At 37.5% G+C, this 26533-nt stretch overlaps 1 protein-coding gene across 2 annotated transcripts in view; it reads left to right on the top strand.

Moving 5' to 3' along the window:
- The window catches only part of TLN2 (talin 2), a 637355-nt gene that overhangs the window by 355922 nt on the left and 254900 nt on the right, over positions 1 to 26533 (top strand). For both annotated transcript variants that reach the window (XM_053717305.1, XM_053717304.1), the window contains exons 11-20: positions 1603 to 1758; positions 2600 to 2701; positions 7902 to 7978; positions 8402 to 8585; positions 10049 to 10162; positions 10280 to 10388; positions 10671 to 10879; positions 14425 to 14523; positions 14601 to 14768; positions 17128 to 17422. In XM_053717305.1, coding sequence (XP_053573280.1) covers positions 1603 to 1758; positions 2600 to 2701; positions 7902 to 7978; positions 8402 to 8585; positions 10049 to 10162; positions 10280 to 10388; positions 10671 to 10879; positions 14425 to 14523; positions 14601 to 14768; positions 17128 to 17422 — 1513 coding nt within the window. The remainder of the gene's footprint in view (positions 1 to 1602; positions 1759 to 2599; positions 2702 to 7901; positions 7979 to 8401; positions 8586 to 10048; positions 10163 to 10279; positions 10389 to 10670; positions 10880 to 14424; positions 14524 to 14600; positions 14769 to 17127; positions 17423 to 26533) is intronic.

The following is a 26533-nucleotide window of genomic DNA, read 5'->3' as shown; positions in this document are numbered from 1 at the left end:
TGGAATCAGGCCTGTGTTTCAAACCCATTACTCCTCCATGGAGTCTGAATTTAGTTCTTGAAGTTTTATTTCTTGTTGCATTTTCTTCAGCTCGAAGAGTGTCTGAACTTTCAGCATTACAACACGCTTGTCCTTATCTTATTTTTCATTCAGATAAGGTAGTTTTACGTACTAACCTAGGGTTCCTTCCTAAGGTTGTTTCAAACAGGAACTTTAATCAGGAGATTGTTGTTCTTTCTTTGTGTCCTATTCCTTCTTCTCAAAGGGAAGGTCTTTTGCGCAATTTGGACGTGGTCTGTGCTTTAATATTTTATTTACAAGCGACTGTGGACTTAGTCATTCGTCTTATTTGTCATTTTCTCTGGAAGCCGTAAGGGTCAGAAAGCTACGGCTACCTCTCTTTCTTTTTGGCTGAAGAGTATCATCCATTTTGCATGTGAGACTGCTGAACAGCAGCCTCCTGTAAGAGTTATGGCCCATTCCCCTAGTGATGTTGCCTCCTCGTGGACATCCAAGAATGAAGCTTCTGTAGACCACGTTTGCATGGCTGCAACCTGGTCCTCTCTTCACATTTTTTCTACTTTACAAATTTGATACTTTTGTCTCAGCTGAGGCTGTTTTTGGGAGTTGGGTTCTTTAAGCAGTGGTGCCTTCCGTTTAGGTTCCCTGTCTTGTCCCTCCCTTTTCATCCGTGTACTCTAGCTTTGGTATTGTATCCCACAAGTAAGGATGAAATCCGTGGACTCATCGTGTCTTTAAAAAGAAAAGGAAATTTATGCTTACTTGATAAATTTGTTTCTTTTTAGACATGATGAGTCCACGGCCCGCCCTGTTCTATGAGACAGGTTATTTATTTGTTAAACTTCAGACACCTCTGCACCTTGGCTTTTCCTTTCTCTTCCTAACTTCAGTCGAATGACTGGAGTGGGAGGGAAGGGAGGAGCTATATATACAGCTCTGCTGTGGTGCTCTTTGCCGCCTCCTGCTGACCAGGAGGTGTAATCCCACAAGTAAGGATGAAATCCGCAGACTCATCGTGTCTAAAAAGAAACAAATTTATCAGGTAAGCATAAATTTCCTTTTTTCTATCTTCAATAAGTAGTCTATACAGTGGTTTAATAAAATATCTTTGCTCTGCACATTCTTTTTAACTTCAATGCCCTTATGCTCATTTCCATCTTTCATTTGTTTGAGTGTTTTCTTACCTAATTATCGTCTTCGTTAACATCTGATTGTTCAGCTCAGACACTTTCCCTCCAGTCAGATGTGTACTGATTTTCTGTCTGTGTTTTGTGCTGACGTCTCAGTAATTACAAAGGAAGTGAATTACCATGGCTGTAAAATGTGATTTCACAACACATTTCAGTGTATATGGAGATATACATCTATGGCATGCCTATTATTTTTAGTATATTGAAACATGTAATTGTTTGTGGTTGGGATCATGTAAAATATGTGCATCTGTGCATCTGTGCAGGGTCCTTAGGCATTGAAGGGCTACACTATGTAAACAGGATATTTTAGTAATGAAGTTTCATGAATAACTACCTTGGATGAAAAGCAGTGGAAGTTATGTAACCTGGATTCTTCTTTTTTTTTTAGGAGAAAATGAAGAGCAAAAACAAACTGGTACCACGTCTCCTGGGTATCACCAAGGACTCTGTGATGCGGGTAGATGAGAGAACCAAGGAAGTGTTACAAGAATGGCCTCTGACAACTGTTAAACGCTGGGCTGCCTCTCCTAAAAGCTTCACATTGGTATACACTACATCAAGACACGTTTGTTAAACCTATAGAAAACAGCCCCAAAAATAAAATGAATTAAATAAGTGTGTGTGTATGTGTGTGTGTGTGTGTGTGTGTGTACGTATATATATATATGCACTGTGTGGGGGGGTATGTGCGTGCGTGTATATATAGAAGGCCCAAACGATCGTCTGGGGTGGTTGTTTCTCTTGTTCAGAGAAGAATTTCCTGGTATTTCGTCATTGGGCAGGATCAGACTGATATGCTACAGGATATTTTTCTCTGTGAAAAGGCATAGTGTGCTAAAAGAACGCGCACCCTGAGTTGCGATAGAAATGAACAGGCATGGAAGTTATTCTAGCTTTTGTTCTATCTCAGGGCTTCTGTTCTCTCTCTTCTGCTTATATATATATATATATATATATATGCACTGTGTGTGTCAGGGTGTGTGTGTGTGTGTATGTATATATATATATATATATATATATATAAAAATAAATATATATATATATATATAGATAGATAGATAGATAGATATGTGTATATGTATGTATACATATATATATATATGTGTGTGTGTGTGTGTGTATATGTATGTATACATATACACACACACATATATATGTATGTATACATATATATGTGTGTGTGTGTGTGTATATATATATATATATATATATATATATATATATATATATATATATATATATATATATATATATATATATATATATATATATATGTATGTATATATATATGAAACTTTTCCGATAGCTCCTCTTATATTTACATTTAACAGTGTTATATTCAGTATGTTTCTGCTTTTCTTTTCTTTTCTTTTTTTGTATATTAGGATTTTGGAGAGTACCAGGAGAGTTATTACTCTGTCCAGACTACAGAAGGGGAGCAAATATCTCAGCTTATTGCTGGATATATAGACATCATTCTGAAGAAGGTATGCATATACTGTATGTTCATTTTTCCCTAACTTTTCCAGTATGATTGTTACTGATGATAACAACTTTGCTAACTGTAATTTTTACTTTATAGACAATCTTAGTGTTTTACTAAATATGCAGGTACAAATTACCATATCTTGCATTCCAAAGTCCAGACTTTTCCATTAATATCTTTTTAAAAATAAAATTTATAATGTAAATGACTATTTTCCCTGCCAGTAAGTCACAAGCTTCATTGTTCATCAATGAAAAGGCTTTCCATATTGTGTGAGTAATATTACTCAAGGGGAATCTCCTTTGAATATATATTTTAGTGACACACCTGGTATTTTTAAGGTACAGGTCAATGCAGAGAATAAAGAATACATTTAGGCCTATATTTGGAGTTTGGCGTTAGCCGTGAAAACCAGCGTTAGAGGCTCCTAACGCTGGTTTTAGGCTACCGCCGGTATTTGGAGTCACTCAAAATAGGGTCTAATGCTCACTTTTCAGCCGCGACTTTTCCATACCGCAGATCCCCTTACGTAAATTGCGTATCCTATCTTTTCAATGGGATCTTTCTAACTCCGGTATTTAGAGTCGTGTCTGAAGTGAGCGTTAGACATCTAACGACAAAACTCCACCCGCTGGAAAAAAGTCAGTAGTTAAGAGCTTTCTGGGCTAACGCCGGTTTATAAAGCTCTTAACTACTGTGCTCTAAAGTACACTAACACCCATAAACTACCTATGTACCCCTAAACCGAGGTCCCCCCACATCGCTGACACTCGAATAAATTTTTTTAACCCCTAATCTGCCGACCGCCATCTACGTTATCCTTATGTACCCCTAATCTGCTGCCCCTAACACAGCCGACCCCTGTATTATATTTATTAACCCCTAACATGCCCCCCACAACGTCGCCTCCACCTACCTACACTTATTAACCCCTAATCTGCCGACCGCAAAGCGCCGCCACCTACGTTATCCTTATGTACCCCTAATCTGCTGCCCCTAACACCGCCGACCCCTATATTATATTTATTAACCCCTAATCTGCCCCCCACAACGTCGCAGCCAGCTACCTACAATAATTAACCCCTAATCTGCCGACCGCAAAGCGCCGCCACCTACGTTATCCTTATGTACCCCTAATCTGCTGCCCCTAACACCGCCGACCCCTATATTATATTTATTAACCCCTAATCTGCCCCCCTCAACGTCGCTTCCACCTGCCTACACTTATTAACCCCTAATCTGCCGACTGGAGCTCACCGCTATTCTAATAAATGTATTAACCCCTAAAGCTAAGTCTAACCCTAACACTAACACCCCCCTAAATTAAATATAATTTACATCTAACAAAATTAATTATCTCTTATTAAATAAATTATTCCTATTTAAAGCTAAATACTTACCTGTAAAATAAATCCTAATATAGCTACAATATAAATTATAATTATATTATAGCTATTTTAGGATTAATATTTATTTTACAGGTAACTTTGTATTTATTTTAACCTGGTACAATAGCTATTAAATAGTTAAGAACTATTTAATAGTTACCTAGTTAAAATAATTACAAAATTACCTGTAAAATCCTAAGCCTAACCTAAATTACAATTAAACCTAACACTATACTATCATTAAATTAATTAAATAAAATACCTACAATTACCTACAATTAAACCTAACACTACACTATCAATAAATAAATTAAATACAATTCCTACCAATAACTACAATGAAATAAACTAACTAAAGTACAAAAAATAAAAAAGAACTAAGTTACAAAAAATAAAAAAATATTTACAAACATAAGAAAAATATTACAACAATTTTAAACTAATTACACCTACTCTAAGCCCCCTAATAAAATAACAAAGACCCCCAAAATAAAAAATGCCCTACCCTATTCTAAATTACTACAGTTCAAAGCTCTTTTACCTTACCAGCCCTGAACAGGGCCCTTTGCGGGGCATTCCCCAAAGAATTCAGCTCTTTTGCCTGTAAAAAAACCCCCATACAATACCCCCCCCCCCAACATTACAACCCACCACCCACATACCCCTAATCTAACCCAAACCCCCCTTAAATAAACCTAACACTAAGCCCCTGAAGATCTTCCTACCTTATCTTCACCATACCAGGTTCACCGATCCGTCCTGAAGAGCTCCTCCGATGTCCTGATCCAAGCCCAAGCCGGGGGCTGAAGAGGTCCATGATCCGGATGAAGTCTTCATCCAAGCGGGAGCTGAAGAGGTCCATGATCCGGATGAAGTCTTCATCCAAGCGAGAGCTGAAGAGGTCCATGATCCGGATGAAGTCTTCTATCAACGGCATCTTCAATCTTCTTTTTTCCGGATCCATCTTGCAGACCTCCGACGCGGAATATCCTCTTCTCCCGACGCCTACTAGCCGAATGACGGTTCCTTTAAGGGACGTCATCCAAGATGGCGACCCTCGAATTCCGATTGGCTGATAGAATCCTATCAGCCAATCGGAATTAAGGTAGGAATATTCTGATTGGCTGATTGAATCAGCCAATCAGAATCAAGTTCAATCTGATTGGCTGATCCAATCAGCCAATCAGATTGAGCTCGCATTCTATTGGCTGATCTGAACAGCCAATAGAATGCGAGCTCAATCTGATTGGCTGATTGGATCAGCCAATCGGATTGAACTTGATTCTGATTGGCTGATTCAATCAGCCAATCAGAATATTCCTACCTTAATTCCGATTGGCTGATAGAATCCTATCAGCCAATCGGAATTCGAGGGTCGCCATCTTGGATGACGTCCCTTAAAGGAACCGTCATTCGGCTAGTAGGCGTCGGGAGAAGAGGATGTTCCGCGTCGGAGGTCTGCAAGATGGATCCGGAAAAAAGAAGATTGAAGATGCCGTTGATAGAAGACTTCATCCGGATCATGGACCTCTTCAGCTCCCGCTTGGATGAAGACTTCATCCGGATCATGGACCTCTTCAGCTCCCGCTTGGATGAAGACTTCATCCGGATCATGGACCTCTTCAGCCCCCGGCTTGGGCTTGGATCAGGACATCGGAGGAGCTCTTCAGGACGGATCGGTGAACCTGGTATGGTGAAGATAAGGTAGGAAGATCTTCAGGGGCTTAGTGTTAGGTTTATTTAAGGGGGGTTTGGGTTGGATTAGGGGTATGTGGGTGGTGGGTTGTAATGTTGGGGGGGGGGTATTGTATGTTTTTTTTTTTACAGGCAAAAGAGCTGAAGTCTTTGGGGCATGCCCCGCAAAGGGCCCTGTTCAGGGCTGGTAAGGTAAAAGAGCTTTGAACTGTAGTAATTTAGAATAGGGTAGGGCATTTTTTATTTTGGGGGTCTTTGTTATTTTATTAGGGGGCTTAGAGTAGGTGTAATTAGTTTAAAATTGTTGTAATATTTTTCTTATGTTTGTAAATATTTTTTTATTTTTTGTAACTTAGTTCTTTTTTATTTTTTGTACTTTAGTTGGTTTATTTCATTGTAGTTATTTGTAGGAATTGTATTTAATTTATTTATTGATAGTGTAGTGTTAGGTTTAATTGTAGGTAATTGTAGGTATTGTATTTAATTAATTTAATGATAGTATAGTGTTAGGTTTAATTGTAACTTAGGTTAGGATTTATTTTACAGGTAATTTTGTAATTATTTTAACTAGGCAGCTATTAAATAGTTCTTAACTATTTAATAGCTATTGTACCTGGTTAAAATAATTACAAAGTTGCCTGTCAAATAAATATTAATCCTAAAATAGCTATAATATAATTATAATTTATATTGTAGCTATATTAGGATTTATTTTACAGGTAAGTATTTAGCTTTAAATAGGAATAATTTATTTAATAAGAGATAATTAATTTCGTTAGATGTAAATTATATTTAACTTAGGGGGGTGTTAGTGTTAGGGTTAGATTTAGCTTTAGGGGTTAATACATTTATTAGAATAGCAGTGAGCTCCAGTCGGCAGATTAGGGGTTAATAATTGAAGTTAGGTGTCGGCGATGTTAGGGAGGGCAGATTAGGGGTTAATACTATTTATTATAGGGTTAGTGAGGCGGATTAGGGGTTAATAACTTTATTATAGTAGCGCTCAGGTCCGGTCGGCAGATTAGGGGTTAATAAGTGTAGGCAGGTGGAGGCGACGTTGTGGGGGGCAAATTAGGGGTTAATAAATATAATATAGGGGTCGGCGATGTTAGGGCAGCAGATTAGGGGTACATAGGGATAATGTAAGTAGCGGCGGTTTACGGAGCGGCAGATTAGGGGTTAATAATAATATGCAGGGGTCAGCGATAGCGGGGGCGGCAGATTAGGGGTTAATAAGTGTAAGGTTAGGGGTGTTTAGACTCGGGGTACATGTTAGAGTGTTATGTGCAGACGTAGGAAGTGTTTCCGCATAGCAAACAATGGGGCTGCGTTAGGAGCTGAACGCGGCTTTTTTGCAGGTGTTAGGTTTTTTTTCAGCTCAAACGGCCCCATTGTTTCCTATGGGAGAATCGTGCACGAGCACGTTTTTGAGGCTGGCCGCTTGCGTAAGCAACTCTGGTATCGAGAGTTGAAGCTGCGTTAAAAATGCTCTACGCTCCTTTTTTGGAGCCTAACGCAGCCTTTATGTGGACTCTCAATACCAGAGTTATTTTTATGGTGCGGCCAGAAAAAAGCCGGCGTTCATTTTTTGAGTCGTTACCGACAAAACTCCAAATCTAGCCGTTAGAAAATAAAGGCTGTCTTATGATAAAAAAAAGTTCTAAGTGTGATGGAATCTAATTGCAAACAAAGTGATCGATTAAAATCCATCATAGCAGGTTTAGTTTCTGAGTTTTGCGGTATAATTATTTATATAATTATTTATATTGTGGTGTACATAAAATGGGATTTGCAGTATTTAGTGTGTTGACATGACAGTTGTTCTTTGGATATTTTGAAATGCTTTAAAACTTTCTTTCACTAAGCTCTTTATTTTTTGTTTGCTTCATATGCATTCATTGTTTTCTATTGTACTCTATACTCTGTAAATGGAAGTTGTTATTTAACATACCAAACAGGCTTGACAGAATCTGGGTTAATTAATTCTTACACAAACGCACTACAAACATTTCTGATATAAATATGCTTTGTGGCAGTGGATCATCACTTCATCCTAGCTATATAAGTGCTAGGCAACACAGAGAGAGGTTAGTTTTAACCAATATGTTGTTCTCCCAGAAACAAAGCAAGGACCGGTTCGGTTTGGAGGGGGATGAGGAATCTACCATGCTAGAAGAGTCAATCTCCCCTAAAAAGTAAGATTTCTGCTTGCCCTGCTTTATGGTGGCCTGCCCTATCATGTTAATTGCATATGAAACCCTGATTTCTTTTTTCTTTCATGATTCAGATAGCGTGTACAATTTTGAGCAACTTTCTAATTTACTCCTATTTTCAGTTTTTCTTTGTTTTCTTGGTATCTTTATTTGAGAGAACAAAGAAGAAATGATAATAGGAGTAAAGTAGAAAGTTGCTTAAAATTGCATGCTCTATCTAAATCCTGAAAGAAAAATTGGGCGTCATATCCCTTTAAAGCCCAATACTACTTATATCCATGATTCTAAAAAGAAACACAGCACAATTTTACTTTATCCTCCTTATTATTGCTTATTGTTTTCTTAATAGTGGGTAAAGAGGTGTTCAGTGTCTTGTCAGTAAAGGTAAAATGTGCTCTTTCTCAGATCCACCATTCTGCAGCAACAGCAGGTCACTCGTCCAGGAAAGCCAGAACTTGGAACAGTGGCTCTCCCTGCTATCATACGATCAGGATCCAGTGGACCTGAATCCTTTAATATGGGCAGTATGCCTTCTGCCCAGCAGCAACTCACCATAGATCAGATGCACAGAGGACACATGCCACCACTAGTAAGTATAACCTATATTACAAGAGATAGTCTAGTCAAAATTAAACTTTCAGAATTCAGATATAGCATGCAGTTTTAAGCAACCTTCATAATTTACTCCTATTATCATTTTTTCTTCATTCTTTTGGTATCTTTATTTAAAATAGAATGTAATCTTAGGAACCTGCCCATTTTTTGTTCAGCACCTGGGTAGTGCTTGCTGATTGGTGTCTAAATGTGGTCACCAATCAGCAAGCGCTACCCATTTGTTGAACCAAAAATAGTCCAGCTCCGAAGCTTAGAAAGTTGCTTAAAATTGTTTGCTCTATCTGAATCATGAAAGTTTAATTTTTGACTAGACTAACCCTTTAAGAAGCTGTAGGACATTGTGTTTATAAAGTGTTCATGTAACTGGAGTGTCAATGAAAGACTGTTCATGGAACTGCGAGTTCAGATCACAAAGGCTGTACCTTCTTTCTGCTGGGTTGGTAGTGTGATCTCTAGCAGGATGTCATTCTCAATGTGATGACTGGCAGGCATGTCTGAAACAGTAGGGGGTTAATTACTGGCTTTAACTGCATGTTAGGAACCATCATATGTAATTGATTTGTGGGTTAATACTAAAAAAAATCTTTTGTGAAACTCAAAGTATATCAGGAACAGTGGTAAAAAGGTTAACCATAATCTTTGCAAGTGCTACATATCCCTTGCACTGTATTTTACTTGATTTTTCCTGTTATATACGCATTTGTTGTTGAGCTGCTTTTTATCAGTTGTAGTCAAATCTGTGTCTCCATTCTCCTTTGGGATTCAGTTTTGTTCTGTCTTATTCTCCGGGAGCTTCAATGTATGTCACATCCAATTAGCAAAATAAATTAGCATCCATATTTTTTTTTCCTTAAAATTATTTTTGCTTCAGAAATGTAATATATTCAGACTACTGGAAGTAGATAACTAGATTTATACAGTGGCTGTTCTGTGGAAGGTAGAAGATGGGGGATGGGAAGGTAATATTAGAATGGAAAAGGGAACATAAGTTTAGAGATAGATAGAAGGATAGTAAGATAGAAGAATGGTGATATAAGAGAAATATTCGATGTATAAGGGGGTAAAGAGGTACTAAGAAAAAGGAGGAGGCAAGTGAGGGAGATGGGTGGAATAGGAAAAGGAGAGGAAGATTTATGGAGCAAGAATAAAAAGAAAGACAATATTTTGTTTAGTGCATTTGTTTAGCTCTTCCATAATTCTCAGCCATGAGGCTGTGGTGGTACTTGAGGATTTTGAAGGTCAAGTACTAAACTGCTAATTCATTTAAGTAGTAATTATTGTAAAGAGCAGTCAGTTTGTTTAGAAATAATTATGGTTAGAGGAAACCTGAAACATTGGATAATGGTATTTTCTGTGTGCCCTACCTGAATTCAGAAGGTTTCATCTCTACTAGTAGATTTCTGCATTTTATTTATCTATTTTCCCCCTTCTACTTAGACTTCTGCCCAGCAAGCGCTGATGGGGACGATTAACACCAGTATGCATGCAGTGCAACAGGCACATGATGACCTCAGACAAGTGGACAACCTGCCAGATCTTGGACATGACATGGTAAGTAACAGCTCCCAGAATCGTACTATGTTAAATAATCAGTAAATATTGGTTACATGAGTAAGATGTGGGGGCAAGAGTCACTAGGTTTGTGATCATTGTGTGATGATGTTTTAGGCATCAAGAGTTTGGATTCAGAACAAGGTAGACGAATCCAAGCATGAGATCCATTCCCAGGTGGATGCCATCACGGCAGGAACAGCATCCGTAGTGAATTTGACTGCTGGTAGGAACATGGTGTTGTGTTATACACGTTTGTTTACTAGCTTGTTTGTTTCTTTCTTATTTACATTTAAATCTTCACAGAAACATTTGTTTTTTTCCTTCTTAATCTATTGATGCAAATGTATAACCCAAAAACAAACATAAGTCTCTTGTATGTGTTTACAAATAAAATACAATAGTTTTTGTGTGTTTAAATACTACATTTATATTACAAACACACCATATTAATGTTATATTCGGGAACTTGCCACATTACTAAAAACAACCTGTCTTCCTCTTGTAGGTGATCCAACAGAGACAGATTACACAGCTGTGGGCTGCGCTATTACCACCATCTCTTCCAACCTAACAGAAATGTCAAAAGGAGTGAAGCTGCTGGCTGCATTGATGGAGGATGAGGTTGGCAGTGGAGAGAAATTGCTAGGAGCGGCCCGGACACTAGCAGGCGCTGTTTCAGACCTGCTCACTGCTGTGCAACCTTCTTCAGGAGAGGTAAGTAATGTACTCATTGCAGCCTCACAGTTTTGTTTTACATCATCTGTACAAACAGAGAAGGAGAGAGAAAGAGATGTATGTATGGACAGACATTATGAAGATGCCTAGAATTAATTTATAAAGCTATAACTAACCCTCTAGTAATTTGTACACTAGCAAAAAGATTAACTTCTGACTGTGACTTCCGTATTAGTATATCGATAATTATTTAACTTAGAGTTGATTCTTAATTGTTTCATTTCAATATTTTAACACAATAGAGGGAGATAGTAATATAAAATTATCAGTTGTGCATAGTAAAAATAAATTAAGAAAAAATAGGAGACAAGCGAACAGAAAGAGCACTCGCAAAGGGAGACTAGTATAAGTGGCTATTCAGTTGGTATATAATATTAAAACTTAACATTTATTATTAAAAAAAAATGATAAAATACTACTATATAAGTAGTGATTAATACTTAGATTAAAACACAAACAAATAATTAACGGCTGTATATCCACAATGACCCCAGAATGTATACCATAGAAACTCAGAATAGAGTAGGAGGGATTTTTAGGCAGATATACACCAAAAAATGGTTCACGGATTGCACCAAAATCTATCTAAAAAAAGAGGATTGACCTCAAACAAAATTATACTATCTAGTGCAATACTGGACCGGTGTAGGTCTGTCCAAAATATTCCCTATGACAAAATTAGTATAGTGACTAAGAGGGGAAGTGTAGGTAGCAAGATTCACATAGTCCATACATTCAGCATATTACACAGACCCATTTGTATAGGCAAGAGTGAAGTGTTCACAAACACAAATTAAACCAAAAATATGATCAATGAAAGGTAATATGATTCTATAGATATGTTATAATATACACATTGACTAGTGAAATGTGACTTGCATAGTTACACTTAGTGGTTGATACAGCCGTAGGAAGAGTGCCTGATGTACATTTCGCCTGGCTTGGCTTTCTCAAAGGCTAGCCTTTCACTCTTCCTACGGCTGTATCAACCACTAAGTGTAACTATGCAAGTCACATTTCACTAGTCAATGTGTATATTATAACATATCTATAGAATCATATTACCTTTCATTGATCATATTTTTGGTTTAATTTGTGTTTGTGAACACTTCACTCTTGCCTATACAAATGGGTCTGTGTAATATGCTGAATGTATGGACTATGTGAATCTTGCTACCTACACTTCCCCTCTTAGTCACTATACTAATTTTGTCATAGGGAATATTTTGGACAGACCTACACCGGTCCAGTATTGCACTAGATAGTATAATTTTGTTTGAGGTCAATCCTCTTTTTTTTTTAGATAGATTTTGGTGCAATCCGTGAACCATTTTTTGGTGTATATCTGCCTAAAAATCCCTCCTACTCTATTCTGAGTTTCTATGGTATACATTCTGGGGTCATTGTGGATATACAGCCGTTTATTATTTGTTTGTGTTTTAATCTAAGTATTAATCACTACTTATATAGTAGTTTTTTATCATTTTTTTGAATAATAAATGTTAAGTTTTAATATTATATACCTACTGAATAGCCACTTATACTAGTCTCCTTTTGCGAGTGCTCTACTTTCTTTTCGCTTGTCTCCTATTTTTTCTACATTTACTTGAACAGTGAGCACCCTCCCCTGGTATTACTAGTCTATATTTCATTATATCAGATATTAGTATAATTGTCCCCAATTTGGGTGACTACTTTTATTGGTTAAATTGTGGTAAGCTAATACTTGACGGGGAATCATTAAATACAACTTCCATTACCACTATCCCTATCTTTATTATATAACTTAAAAATAAATTAAATATCATTACATTATTTTTTTTGTCCAATTTTTCAAATCCAGTGAGAACTGGAAGTGCATAATTCAGACTTTTTAAGTCCATCTCTGCTACATTTTACACAGTTATTGATTAATCAGTGTAGTAGTTATTTATGTCAGTTGCTAACTGGCCTGGTGGAGGACATAAGATGCTTTTTAATGGGTATGATCAGTGGCCAAAAAATAATAATTTTGCATGCAATCCTTTTGTAGTTTAGTGTTTAATTGTTTATGTATACTATGCATATATTAAAAAAATGTGTTTTATGCCCCTTTAATGAATGTTCATATTGGAAAAGTAGAAATAACTGAAACTGGATTTTAACCCTTTCGCTGCTAAGCCTTTTTTCACCCCATTTGAGCTTTTTTTGGCCATCTATATTTAAACACTATTGTAGGTCAAATTTTAGTGAGTGATCCACACAAATTATAAATAATTTTTTTTAGCAAGCACAGCAGATTCACAATATACCATTATTATCTTTATAATTCATGGCATGTGAGATAGCTGCGTCAAAAACTGTAAAATATATGTATAATGTTTGTATAGATTTTCTTAAATAATATTGTAAATGGCCAAGTGAACACTGCTGTTACTGTGATCACCGTACTAAATTGTCATCAAGGGTAGCCACATGTGAAATAGGGGCCCTTACAAGCTTTTAGGGATTATAATATAGATTAGAGAGGCCCCATTGTGCAATACAGAAATAAAAGCACTTTTTTTTTCTTGCAAGGTGTTCACTGTTACCACAGTGATCACCTAGCTATACAGACAAAATTTATATTTATTTAAGAGAGGAACTTGTCTACTAACAAACTTTATTAGGGGTCTCTAGAGATATCCGATTTTTTTTATTGTGTATATAATGTAGCATCCTCAAACAAACCCCCAAGTGTTTTAGTTTCCTTTTTTTAAAAACAAACATCTTCTTGACATTACTGCTCCAAAACCATTTGAAAAAGCAGACAATTCTTTCAAATGAGGGGTCTTGGAGGTTTTTAGCTGCTAAGAAAGCTGAGATCAAGGGGTTTAAATACCCCCCCCCCCATCCAGCTGCCTTGCAACTACTTGGTTCAGCCCCTTTAAAGGGACAGTCTACTCCAGAAATGTTTGTTTAAAAATATAGATAAATCCTTTATTACCCATTCCCCAGTTTTGCATAACCAACACGGTTATATTAATATACTTTTTACCTCTGAGATTACCTTGTATATAAGCATCTGCAGATTGCCCCTTTATGTCAGTTCTTTTGACAGACTGTTGCTGACAAATAACTCCACAGAGGTGAGCACAATGTTATCTATATAGCACACATGAACTAACACCCTCTAGCTGTAAAAACTGTAAAATGCATTCAGATAAGAGGTGACCTTCAAGGGCTTAGAAATTATAGCTTTCAACAAAGAATACAAAAAGAACAAAGCAAATTTGATGATAAAAGTAAATTGGAAAGTTGTTTAAAATTGCATGTCCAATCTAGATAAAAGTAAAATTTTGACTAGACTGTCCCCTTAATAATTTTGTACAGAACACAGGATTTATTCCTTTAATGTGACAGCAGATTGGGGCTTAATTTTATTTATTTATTTCAATTATTGACAATCTGTGGGTAAACCTCACCTACATAATCTTTTTTTTTTTTTTTCTACTCTGAAAATGTTTTAAATTTATATTGTTGGAATTTTTTCTTTTGTCCTTTAGCCACGTCAGACTGTTCTCACAGCAGCTGGCAGCATTGGACAAGCAAGTGGAGATCTACTGCGACAGATTGGCGAGAGCGACACTGACGAGAGGTTCCAGGTAAGTTTCAGAAGCCAGGTGAATGATAAATATGGTGAGTGTGCAGAGCTCTCTGACTGCATGCCTTGTCTCAACAGGATGTGTTAATGAATTTAGCAAAAGCAGTGGCCAATGCAGCTGCTATGATGGTGCTTAAGGCAAAGAATGTTGCACAAGTGACCGAGGATACAGTTCAGCAGAACAGGGTGATTGCAGCTGCTACACAATGTGCACTGTCCACTTCCCAGCTGGTGGCCTGTGCTAAGGTGAGGAAATATTTAATTGGCTACTTTGGCATATGAAATAGAGATTCGTTATTACCATTGAGTTAATATCAAGCCATTACTTAGAGAAAAGCAGAAACATTAAATATCAAACAAATATAACAAACACTCGCTCGCCTTCCTGTCCAGTTTCTCTTTCTCTCTCCTAGATATTTGAAATGTCTACTTGGAGACTGCTTCTTTTGGAACTTCACTCTCCTATTACGCTATATACTGAATATAAAGGTCTCCCCTCTCTTTGCTCCATGTCGCAAACTGCATGGGGTCCATAATGCTTAAGATTTCAGCATATAGCTCATGTCAGTTTTGTGCAAATGGATTACACAGGTTTTTGTTTTTTTACATACCCTTCCAAACTCTGTTTGCTCTGGGATTCAGACACAAGGAGATTCCTTATTTCCCACAACATTTCCCATGCAATGTGTAGCTCACATTTTGCCCTCTCATAATTAAATCTGTGTGGAATGTCATCTATACCCATCCTCTGTAATGGTCCCAAATAAAAAATGATATAACTCACTATCATTCATGATGTTCCTCATTGTTTAAAGTCCCATTGTTTACAAAGAACCTTAACAGGACAGATTTTAATGATTTCCCTTGTAGGGCTGTTCAGTGGCTCAATTACACTCAAACAGGGGTTAAACACATAGTTATATGCAAGCAATAGTTCAGGGGTTAAACACGTAGTTATATGCAAGCAATAGTGTAGTAATAAAATGCTGTAGTACATAAGAGCATTTTCTGTTTTCACTTATATGTCCATTATAATTTGTGTCTCAGCATCCCATACCCTTGCAATTCTCACGTGTCTATGAAGCATTACTGTGCAGCTTGCAGGCTTGATATAAGTTCTTCTGAAAATGGCAACAGAGAAGCAGCAGATCATTCAAGCAATATCTGTCCAATACATGGAGCATTTTCACTTAATTTAGATTTGTATTTGCACATGCAGTAGATACATTTATAAACAGTATTACCTTGTATATATTCTCATGTAGAGAAAGAACACTACAATAGTAGAGATAAAGATGGTTCTATTCCAATATTTGTTCCACTATGACAAGCCGAAAAATTACAAACACTTTTTTTTTTCTGTACAATCATTAACAAGACTGTCTATTCAGATGCCATTGGAAGTAGTTGTCTGACACATACCCTCTCCCTACCTAATCAACACAACCCTCGTTACTCCAGCATTGGTTTCTATGATCCAGTCTATTTATATCCTGCAGGATCTGGTTGATTCTAGGATTCCAGGATTCTGAGCAGCACCATAACACAGTCATCTGCCTCAGATGGCATATTTCACTCTTTCTTGAAGAACCCTTGGACGATTTTATCAAGCTCTACTTCCTTCTTAAGACCTCTCAAGACTGCACTGGTCATGATAGCTTCATGGTGACTCCTCTACACAAGTCAGAATAACTTTGGACTATACTAGCCAGCATATCCTTTATCCAGATTGTCTCTCCATCCATTGGTTGTCTCTAGTCTATGGATCAATTAGGTCTTCATGTTATCTTCACACAACTAGGCTACTGTTGTAAGCCCTTTATCCATTTCTTTTCACTTTCCCCTGTCTAATTCCTCACATTCTACTGTCTTTTACTCATTGTTCTATATTAAATTAACCATGATTGTCAAAGCATGTTCTTCTATGCCTCTTCCTTGCTCTCTAATCCCCTTGGTTTGAGGAGCTTTTTTCTGCTTGACGGGTAGCTTTACCCATCTCCCACCAGTATGTTTGCTTACACAGTTCTTTTTCTCTACCACAACCTATTAATATTAGCCAAGGCAGACCAAGGATCTTGGCCCAAGGCTTAGTTTGCATCATCCCAGGTCTTCCTTTTCCTCTGAGTCTGGTGGGCAAGAAGAACACATTTTTTGTTTGCTATTTTTCTGTCATCTATTCCCTTCCTCATATTCCCATTTGACTGCCCTCCTGTTTGAAGTCTCTTCATACGGCTATAAGTCTTTGTATATTCTCTGACACACTTTCTATCCAAACCGTTAGTATTGATAATTTGCACTGTTTTAAAACTGACCCAGTTGTCTTAAATAATCCTCTCCTTTAGAAATTTGTACTTGCCTTTACAATCCATTTTATCAAATTCTGAGTGACAAAATTGCCATAGAGTACCTTTGGTCTGGCTTTTATCTTTTCAGCTTCTGTCTTCACTTCTGAATTGGCCAGAGAGAGAGCGGTATTTAGTTCAAATGATTGTTTTGAAGTTTCTGACTTTCTATGTTTGGCGTCATGTTATTAACCTAATGGTTTTAAATTGGTGTCCTTGCTTCTACATCTCTCCTCAAAAAACTCTCATTCTTTCCCACTTAGGTGGTGAGTCCAACCATAAGTTCACCAGTGTGCCAGGAGCAGCTAATTGAGGCAGGGAAGTTGGTGGACCGTTCTGTGGACAACTGTGTACGAGCTTGCCAGGCTGCAACTGAAGATATGGAGCTCTTGAAGCAGGTCAGCGCAGCAGCCAGTGTTGTGGGCCAAGCACTCAATGATCTTCTGCAGCATGTACGCCAATTCACCAGTCGTGGGGAGCCTATTGGACGCTATGATCAGGCTACTGACACCATCATGTGTGTCACGGAGAGCATATTCAGTTCTATGGGGGATGCAGGTTGGTGGCTGCGGGGATTAGCTGCTAGTAAACCCTTCCAGAGGCTGATTAATGTGTTTTGATTTTGTGGGAATATTAAAGAAGGGTCATATCTGTAATGCATAGATTTTAGCATCTCATACAGAATACCCTGGAGTTTTTTTGTCAGATTTAAGATAGATGCTGCTGTTAGGATGTGGTTGTAAGAGAATTCTATATTTACACATTGCTTTCAGTAAAAAACAAACTAATGCCTGTCCAGAAACAACTGTTTATTTCTCTATCTGAATAGTTCTTGTTTAATATCTTTTGAGACTTTCCATGCTATAGTAGATAAAGATATATAGAAAAAAATATTTTTTTCTTTTCAACCCTATTTTTTTGTGTTTCGTTTTTTATTTCTTTCATAAGGTAGTGAGAGTTCATGAGTCCATTACTCCTGCGTATTCAACTCCTGGCCCCTAGGAGTAGACAAAGATTCCCCAAAACTCCCTCCCACCTCTCTGGTTAGCCAGTCTGATCTTTGCTTCCCAGGAGATGGGTGAAGAATTGAGGTGCTGCTGATTCTTCGTGGAGAGGGGTCCTCAGACAAAATTGAGGCCCATTTTTTCCTTAGAGAGCTGCTACTGAAAGACAGAGGGAAGGTTGGAGTATAGGGTAGTGACACAATTATTCCTGGTTAAGGAGTTAGTCACAAGCCTGCCAGAGGTGTCACTTTCTTCAGGGGGACCCTTAGCCGCCTCCTGTTGGGTCATCAATATACTCCCCACAGTTATACTCTGCTGTAATTTACAAGCACTGGATGGGCGCTCTACTGGAAGTAGTAATTTCTGCAGCTATGGGTAATCGCAGTAGAGTGTGATGCAGTTCAGGTAAGTACAACCAAACAGATTGCACTCACATAGCCCACAGGCTATTAGTAGGTATAGTTTTTACACAGTAAAGCATAGCCAGTGAACAAATGTATTAGACAGTTTTTATCATACATATACTTTTAGTCTATATACGACATTGTATATTTTTTTGAAAATCCTTATATGCTGTGGAACCTCCAAGTGATAAGTGACAGTTTATTATTATTCTTTATTTTTCTTATTATCTTTGTATTTCTTATTTGATCATTTTGATTATTAAAGGGATATTACTTTGTTAGTACTATACAGGTGCACTCTTTCTTTAGGGGTACTCGCATTGCGCACACTGACACCTTATTGTGCAGCTTTTTATTTTTTGCATTCCCGAGTCAAGCTGATGACACAAAATAGCGCACCTCTCTATATTGTGCATAATTACTGAAAGCTACAGCTTTTTAATTTTTCACGCACTGCTTACCCGGCTTAGTGCCAGTGGCGGCTCGTGGGTTATTCAAATGGGGATTCACAATACATGAACAGAGAGAGAGAAAGAAAGAGAGAGAGAAAGAGAGAGAGAGAAAGAGAGAGAGATAAAGAGAAAGAGAGAGAGTTCTGAGAATTAGAAATTGCTCATTTTTCAGAGCTAAATAACATGAAAATGGGCAAAATAAATATTAAAAATATATTGCAAAGTTGCTTAATTAGGTAATTAGGTCCCTTTCATTTATAGGTCAATAAACCCTTTAAGGTACACACTGAATATAATGTTTTATTTATTTCATGTTTGCTGTCACTTTAAGGCAGTGATAATTATCTTTAACATCTGGAATGTCATAACATGTATGTATGAAAATATTAGTATATAGTTTTATAGCTCCCCAAATGTATGCAACTTATAATTATTAGCTTTACAAGGTCAAAAGCCCAAATTTGCCCTACATGTTTGAATGAATACTCAATTGGTCTGTTTTTTTATTAGCATTTTTTTTTAAAATATTTATTGGGGGAAGTTACAATAACAATAAAATGGCAGGGGTTACGGGGGCGGAGCCAGAGGTTGAAGCGACAGGACGTGTTTTGTTAGAGCTCCTCAATTTATTTCCTATTTCATGGGCTAATTTATCACTTTGCTGAAAGTTGATGGATGGCAACAGTACTAAAGTCATTTAGGAGGATGCTCTTCTCACTTTGTTCTGTCTATGCTCTTCAACACTAACTAATCGGCACTGGGAAGGTCTCCTGCGTAGTGCGGCCTAAGGGAGTAACGTGAAGACTAAAGCCTAGTAGAATTTGTACTACTCTTATTCCTACTTCCCTGCTTCAATATGGACACTATCGAACAAGAACTGCATGCCCTTCTGGTAGAATTTGAAGCGGCAATGCTCCAGCATATCGACTATATGTTTTGGACACCACAGTCAGAGGAGGGATGCTACTTAGTTGGTGGACAGCCGGGTCCAGTGGTGCCGGTATCTGAAGTACATCAAGGGCGGATTGTTCAGACTACCGTGCTAGCGTGTGCAGATCTTACCTCGCAGAGCGAGTTACAGGATAGCACAGCCACTTCACCTAACAAGCTGAGCTTGAAGGAGATGGATTTAAGCTATTTGGCTACACCTCAGCAATTGATCGATTGGACGACTCCTAATATGGAGATAGTTAAGCTCATATCAATACCAACGAGACTGGTCATATGGATCACACTGATAGCGAGATCTGATGCCTTGGCCATTCTACATGAAGTGCATTTCCGGCTCCTTTTGCCGGGTGGGGAGATCATTACCATACTAGAGGGCAACAAGATGGGCATTGGATAGGCATCTTTTTAGGAACTTGAGCGGTAAGATTGAAAACCTAAGTGGCGCTGCTCAATACAATTACTTTCTCCAACCGACATCCCATCATCTGGAGACTTGTTTAAGTGACTGTCCGATATATTTGGCATTTTTCCACATTGCTAACAATGGGAAACGATATTACTACTAATGACCGCAGGGTAAATAGAATCTCCCTTCTCCACTGAATGCAGGCAGAAAGGTATAGGTTAAATATTTTATACACCGTGAACTTCTCTGACTGAAGCAGTTTGCCAGTTACGCTGTGTGCAGTTTGAGCTGTGGAGTGTGTTCCACTCGGAATTACTCTGGACAGTAGGGTGATCATTGAACAGTCCTACTTATTGACTGGAATACTTTTCACTGGCTGGCAACCTATTTACTTCTGGTCTACGTTATAATGTTATATAGTTCATTAGTGGTTGTGTGTTTATTGTGTCTGAATGATGTTTTCAACATAATGCTAGTTTATAAGGTGCACCATTAACGCCCTTTATATATGAACTATCTAATTTATATGCAGGATATATAACGCTTTGCTGTACATTCTATATTTACGTTGCTCTTACTAGTAATGTCATGTGCCTTGATGTCACCCATTATAATAATCTGTTACACTTAGAGGAGACCATGTAAAGCTACGCAAATAGTTATACACATAGGGCTTCTACCAGCCTCTCTCTATATGTTCCTAGACACCACCCTCTTAGATATAGTAATACTATATATTTTAGAATATGTAGAAGACAGGTGCTACTTATAAATATATTTATGAAGATAGAGCTATTTCACTGTGACAATTACTATGCTACCCAATAGACCTGCCTATCTACAAATGATACTCATATCTTAGTTAAGAATTGCCACATGTACTCAGTTTTTGCCATATAGATGCAAAGTGGTTTGCCTGTATGGATACCATAGTACTACATTATGGTTCCCTATTCTATATGAAGAAAAAGGGAAGATTTATTCAACAAAGCTTTCTCCTTAAAAGTATTATTTTGCAACTTTTTTTATTCCTAACTAGAATATAGTCCAACTATGATATACACTTATATCTTGGTGTCATCATAATCTGTGCATACTTAAATTGATAGAGGCAGTTGGGTCATGCTAGATGGGAAAACGGGTGGGCAGTCTTCTGGACCTGTGGCTGTGCTGCCGGCGGCCGGGGTGGCGCAGTCAGGGACCTAGATTATCCAGTTGGGTATGCATTGGTGTATCATTTTTTCTTGACTGAGGTAATTCTGTTATTGAGATAATTTGGAGCTTCCGTAAGGGAGTTATGTGGTCTGTCTGTTAAGATTCTATTACTGTGTTCTAGTTTGTAGTCTTTGAAACCGTAATGTTTAATGTTGGGATTGCATAATAGATTTGCTGTATACCGTATATTCTCTCCTATATAGTAGGTAGGTGAGCCTGTCCAAAATCTTTACATGGCTATACATTTCTAGACAGCATAAAGGTTGGCCCTTAACTATCCTTCTTCCTACATTCAATATATATGTTACTTTTATAAGTTGTAGATCCCCCTCACGCATGGTTTCACTTGAATAGTTTCCCTCAATATGTTCACTGGCTCCGTATTCCCCCCTAAGGGTTTTCCCTTAGTCCCTGTTTACTAATGTAAACTAAGGAACACAGATTCCATAGCATTTCCCTATTCTTTACTATATGTTTGATAAAATATAGCGGCCCATAATATCCCCCTACCTATATAAAAAAAAAAAAAAAACATGAGGAAGCTATAGGCTGTGAGTGCTATTAGGATATAATATTGGTCTGGGTTTTGTCTGTTTAGCCACAGAAATGTTCCATAATACAACCTTTTCTTTGTTTGAAATTACATTGTATGTGGATAGATTATCTGTGAAACTACACTTTATACACTCATATGTCTAAAAAGTTATGTACTGACCTACAAGAGTTGTGCCAAATGTAACTTGATTATAATGTATTGTATACTGAGATGTTTGTATTGAATTTCCTCAATAAAAAAAAAAAAAAAAAAAAAAAATAAAAAAAAAAAAAAAATGGCAGGGGTTACAATAACAGTAAAATGGCAACGGAGTAAACTGCTCCATTCTTTTATAGAATGTGTAAAAAGTAGGGGATAGTTACACTGAAAAGTTGAGTGCCAAAATTATATTAAAAACATAAAAGCAACATATGGCTCTAAAAAAAGGTTGTTCCCTAAAGAACACTGTCTTTGTCACATGATGGCTAATGTCTATATATTTTATTTCCCCCCAAAAAAATGTTGTATACTAAACAGCATTAGTAGTTTTCTTCCATAACCAAGGTGTGTAGTTTTAGAAGAGTCTGATGGTTGATGCTGTTGCATCTATCTATTGTGAAATACAGTTTATTAGCCACACCTACATAAAAATATATAAGAAAAAAAAGAAGATACTCATTATAATATAAGTGATGGGTCACAGTCTGTATATATAAGATGTGGGAATATTGGTTACTAAAGCTAACTTTTTTTTTGTTTACTCTTGTTTATAAATGAGCCTGCCTGTTTACATGATGGCTATATAGGGAGCTGTTACAGGGAACAACTGCTGAGTTTCCGTGGTTACTATCTTATAGTTTGTGTGATGTCAGGCCTCAAACACAGGCCTTGTAAATAAACATACTATGATGTGTTCTCTCATGGATACCCTAGGAATATTGTGTGGGTGATTTACAGAATATAACCCTTAATACAGTAATTTGACAGTAAATTGTGAAACAAATATATAGTCATACATATGAGAAGCAAGCAGTACAGCTAAGCTTCATATATTTTTATACAACTACGCACAAATATTGTACAGCAGATTGAGAGTCTGGCTATCCGCTCCTTACACAGATAAAAATAGTAGACATCAATCTTGTGAACTTATAGGGTAGTGATACATATATCTAAAGAAAATACATATTTACTTGCACTAATAGCATGGTAAGGTGGCACCTACAGAAGTGGACAAAATCATAACCTTACCGTAATAAGCGCATCCTCCAAGCAGTGGCACTAGGGCAGGTCAGCTGCAGCTCCTCTTCTCTCCTCTGCAGCAGTGGCATGGCAAGCAGTCTGGCACCAGGCACCCACTCCATCTCCTGCAACACCGGGGCCGGGCATCAAGTGACTCACGATGACGGACACTGTGTCTGACTCTGATTGTCACTGTCAGAGAGAGAGTCACAAGTAAGTCGGCAGCAGCTCCCTCCTTTACTTCCCGCCAGTCCAACTCACGTCAATGCTCCATGGCCATGCCTCCCCAGACAAGAGAGGTACCACCGATTGGCTGATTTATTAAGCTCCTGCCTCTACTCGCACATCAAAAACTGTGTTATTAACAAGGTATAGGGCTGGGTTGGGGCAGCGCTGCAGGCACTTAAATAAAATAAGTGCAAAGGGCTTGAAGCCTAAGCCTATACTTCTATCTATCGGACGTGCGGTGTGATAGATAGAAGTAAAAAAATATATAATTTTTTTAACAAAACTGAACTGGAACTTTTTTGGCTGTATAAATATACATTTTCCAATAGGGGGGCAATTGGAAAAATTATATTTATTCAGCCAGAAAGGTTTTTTCTTTTTCTCTCCAGGGGGATCACGTGCACCTGTGCTCCTATAGAGGAGCCTCCACTGCTTAGTGCGCTTCTCTGTTTCATGCATAATTGCTGGAAGCTGCAAGTATTTCTACTTCCTGTGTGCACTCCATTGCTGAGTTACATGCCGAACGGCTTCTCCTGTGTTACTACAGCTGCTAGGACTAAGTTTTTCATCTATATTTCAAGGGACAAGGGTCCTTTTTTTCCTTTTTATATATTTAATATTTTAAGTGGATTTTGATAAAGACTTGGTCTTAAATCCTGTTATTTTTCCCCCAATACTAAAAACTTAGATTTTTTAGAAGTTAGATACTGTGATTTTACAGTTCAATACAAATGTTTATAGTGCAAACTTGCTGTTATTGTATACCCAGCTTAACTTTACAATGCTTGTATGGATCATCTGATGCATGCCAATCAATCTAATGCTGCTCTTGCCTCTAAAGGAGTCTGTCTTCCCTCTGTTTGCTTTTACAGGGGAGTTTTACAAAATTTAAAGGGACAGTCTACACTAAAATTGTTATTGTTTAAAAAGATAGACAACGCCTTTACTACCCATTCCCCAGCTTTGTACAGCCAACATTGTTATATTAATATACTTTAAAACATTTTAATCTCTAAATTTCTGTCTGTTTGTAAGCCACTACAGACTCTTAGCACATGCTTTTTTATTTGCTTTTCACAACAGGAGACTGCTAGTTCATGTGGACCATATAAATAACATTGTGCTCATGCCCGTTGAGTTATTTAAGCGCAACACAGCACTATTTGGCTAAAATGCAAATCAATAGATAATAAATCAAAAGTCCTGTGATTAGCGGGCTGTCAGAAGATGCTTAGATACATGGTAATCGCAGAGGTAAAAAGTATATTAATATAACAGTGTTGGTTATGCAAAACTGGTGAATGGGTAATAAAGGGATTATCTATATTTTAAAACAATAATAATTCTGTTGTAGACTGTTCCTTTTAAGGATTTTGTGCGCTCAACTGTTTTTGAAATGTTGGCAGCTTCTGAAGATTAATATTTTTATGATGGTCAAGTCTCAGATCTGTCTTCTTTATGTTCAAGCTAGAACACAATCATATATTTTATGTATGTAAGGAGTTCAGGATCGTAATCTTGCTGAAGAAAAGTCCAGTTTTTCCTGTTCCTGATATTATTTTCAAAATTATCACTAAGGAATGGACAAGGCTTGGTGTTCCTTATAATCCAACCTCAAATTTAAAAGGATGTTTTTGGTACCATCCTCTAATTAGAACTTTGGGAAACTACCCGTATGGTGCATAGAGCCATTTCCACCTTGGCAAGGTGCTCTACTATCTCTTTAGAGGGCAGTACTTCTTTTTAAGAAAATGAGTATCCTTTCATAGAAAGGCTTTTCAGCAATCAGGCTTCTTAATCAGGTCAGCTGTTAGTATCGTCTGTGTTGCAGCAGCCTCTACTACTACTATTATTTGGCATGTTAGTTTATCTGATCAGATTTCTGATGACTCTATAGATGATGAATTTCTCCATCGTTTGATCTTATTATGTCTTCAAATGCATTCGTTTGTGATGCAATTGTTGATATAATCTAGATGAACAATAACAACATGGTGTTAGCAGTTTTGACCAGATGAATAGCCTTGGTGCTGAAGTCATGGCCAGCTAACTTGGTTTCAAAATCCACCCTTTCACTCTCTTCTTTTTCTAGGGAAGATAATGTTAGTTCTGTGACTGACACACTCATTTCTAATGTGTCTGGATAAAGGAGCTTTTCTCCCTCAAGACATGAAGTCTAAGAGGAAGCACTTGGTTCCTTATCATTTTTGTTTCTTTTCTCAGTTTAGAAATAAAAAATCCTCCTCTTAGTCTCTAAGGAACAATTCTTACAGATCTTCCTGAAAGTCTTCTTCCAATAGGGACGAGTCCAAACTCTCAAAAAAGCCCTCTCCTTATATTGTCACCTTGAAGGTGCAGCCCCTGATATAGATCCTTTTTCAAAAGGTCTGGGATCTGTCTGTACGAGATCCCTGAGTTTTGAACACTGTGTCCCAGAGATACAGCATAGATTTCTGATCCGGCTCTCCCAGGGAAAGGTTTCTTCTGTCCCACTTTCCAAATAACCCGGTAAAGGCACCAGCCTTTTTTACAATATGTTCAAGATCCAGAACTCATGGAGGTGATAGTTCCAGTACCGATGTCAGAACAGGGCCTGGGCTTTGATTCTAACATTTTATAGTTTACAAAAAAGTTGGAACTTTCAGACCAATTCTAGATCTGACATTTTTAAAAAAGAAGCACTATCATTATCTATAAATTATATACTTTTTTGGACAAACATTTTAAGGCTCTACCGTTTGGTCTTACTAAAACTCCCAGAATTATCTCTGGGAGTTGTAGTATGCTATTGTCTGTAATCAGAGCTCTAGTTATTTCAGTGGCTCAATACCTGTATGATCTCTTGGTACAGGTGCCATCTTTAACTTTTTTAAATTTCTCGTATAAACTTTCTAGGGTCTCTTTCCAGGGATTTGTTAGACTCAATTTCTCTGCGTATGTTGTTAACAGATCAGAATAAATTAAGGTTACAGTTAGTCCTAACTGTACGGTAGTTTTATGCATGGAGGTGCTAGGCATGATGATTGCAGCATTAGACGCCTTTTCATTTCTTCGGTTGAGACCTCTCCAACTTTCCATACTAATCCAATAGTGCAAGGATTTTAATCAGCTTTTCCAAAGGATCTGTTTGGATCCGGTAAAAAGCAATCTCTTTCACAGTGCATAGTTCAACAATCCATCTTACTGGTGACATTCTTTATTCAATATGCACAAGAATCTCATCAGACAGCAG

The sequence above is a fragment of the Bombina bombina genome, chromosome 6 (genome assembly GCF_027579735.1).
Source record: "Bombina bombina isolate aBomBom1 chromosome 6, aBomBom1.pri, whole genome shotgun sequence".
NCBI lineage: Eukaryota > Metazoa > Chordata > Amphibia > Anura > Bombinatoridae > Bombina > Bombina bombina.
The sequence above is the reverse complement of the archived record's forward strand: the minus strand, read 5'-3'. Positions and strand labels throughout refer to the sequence as shown.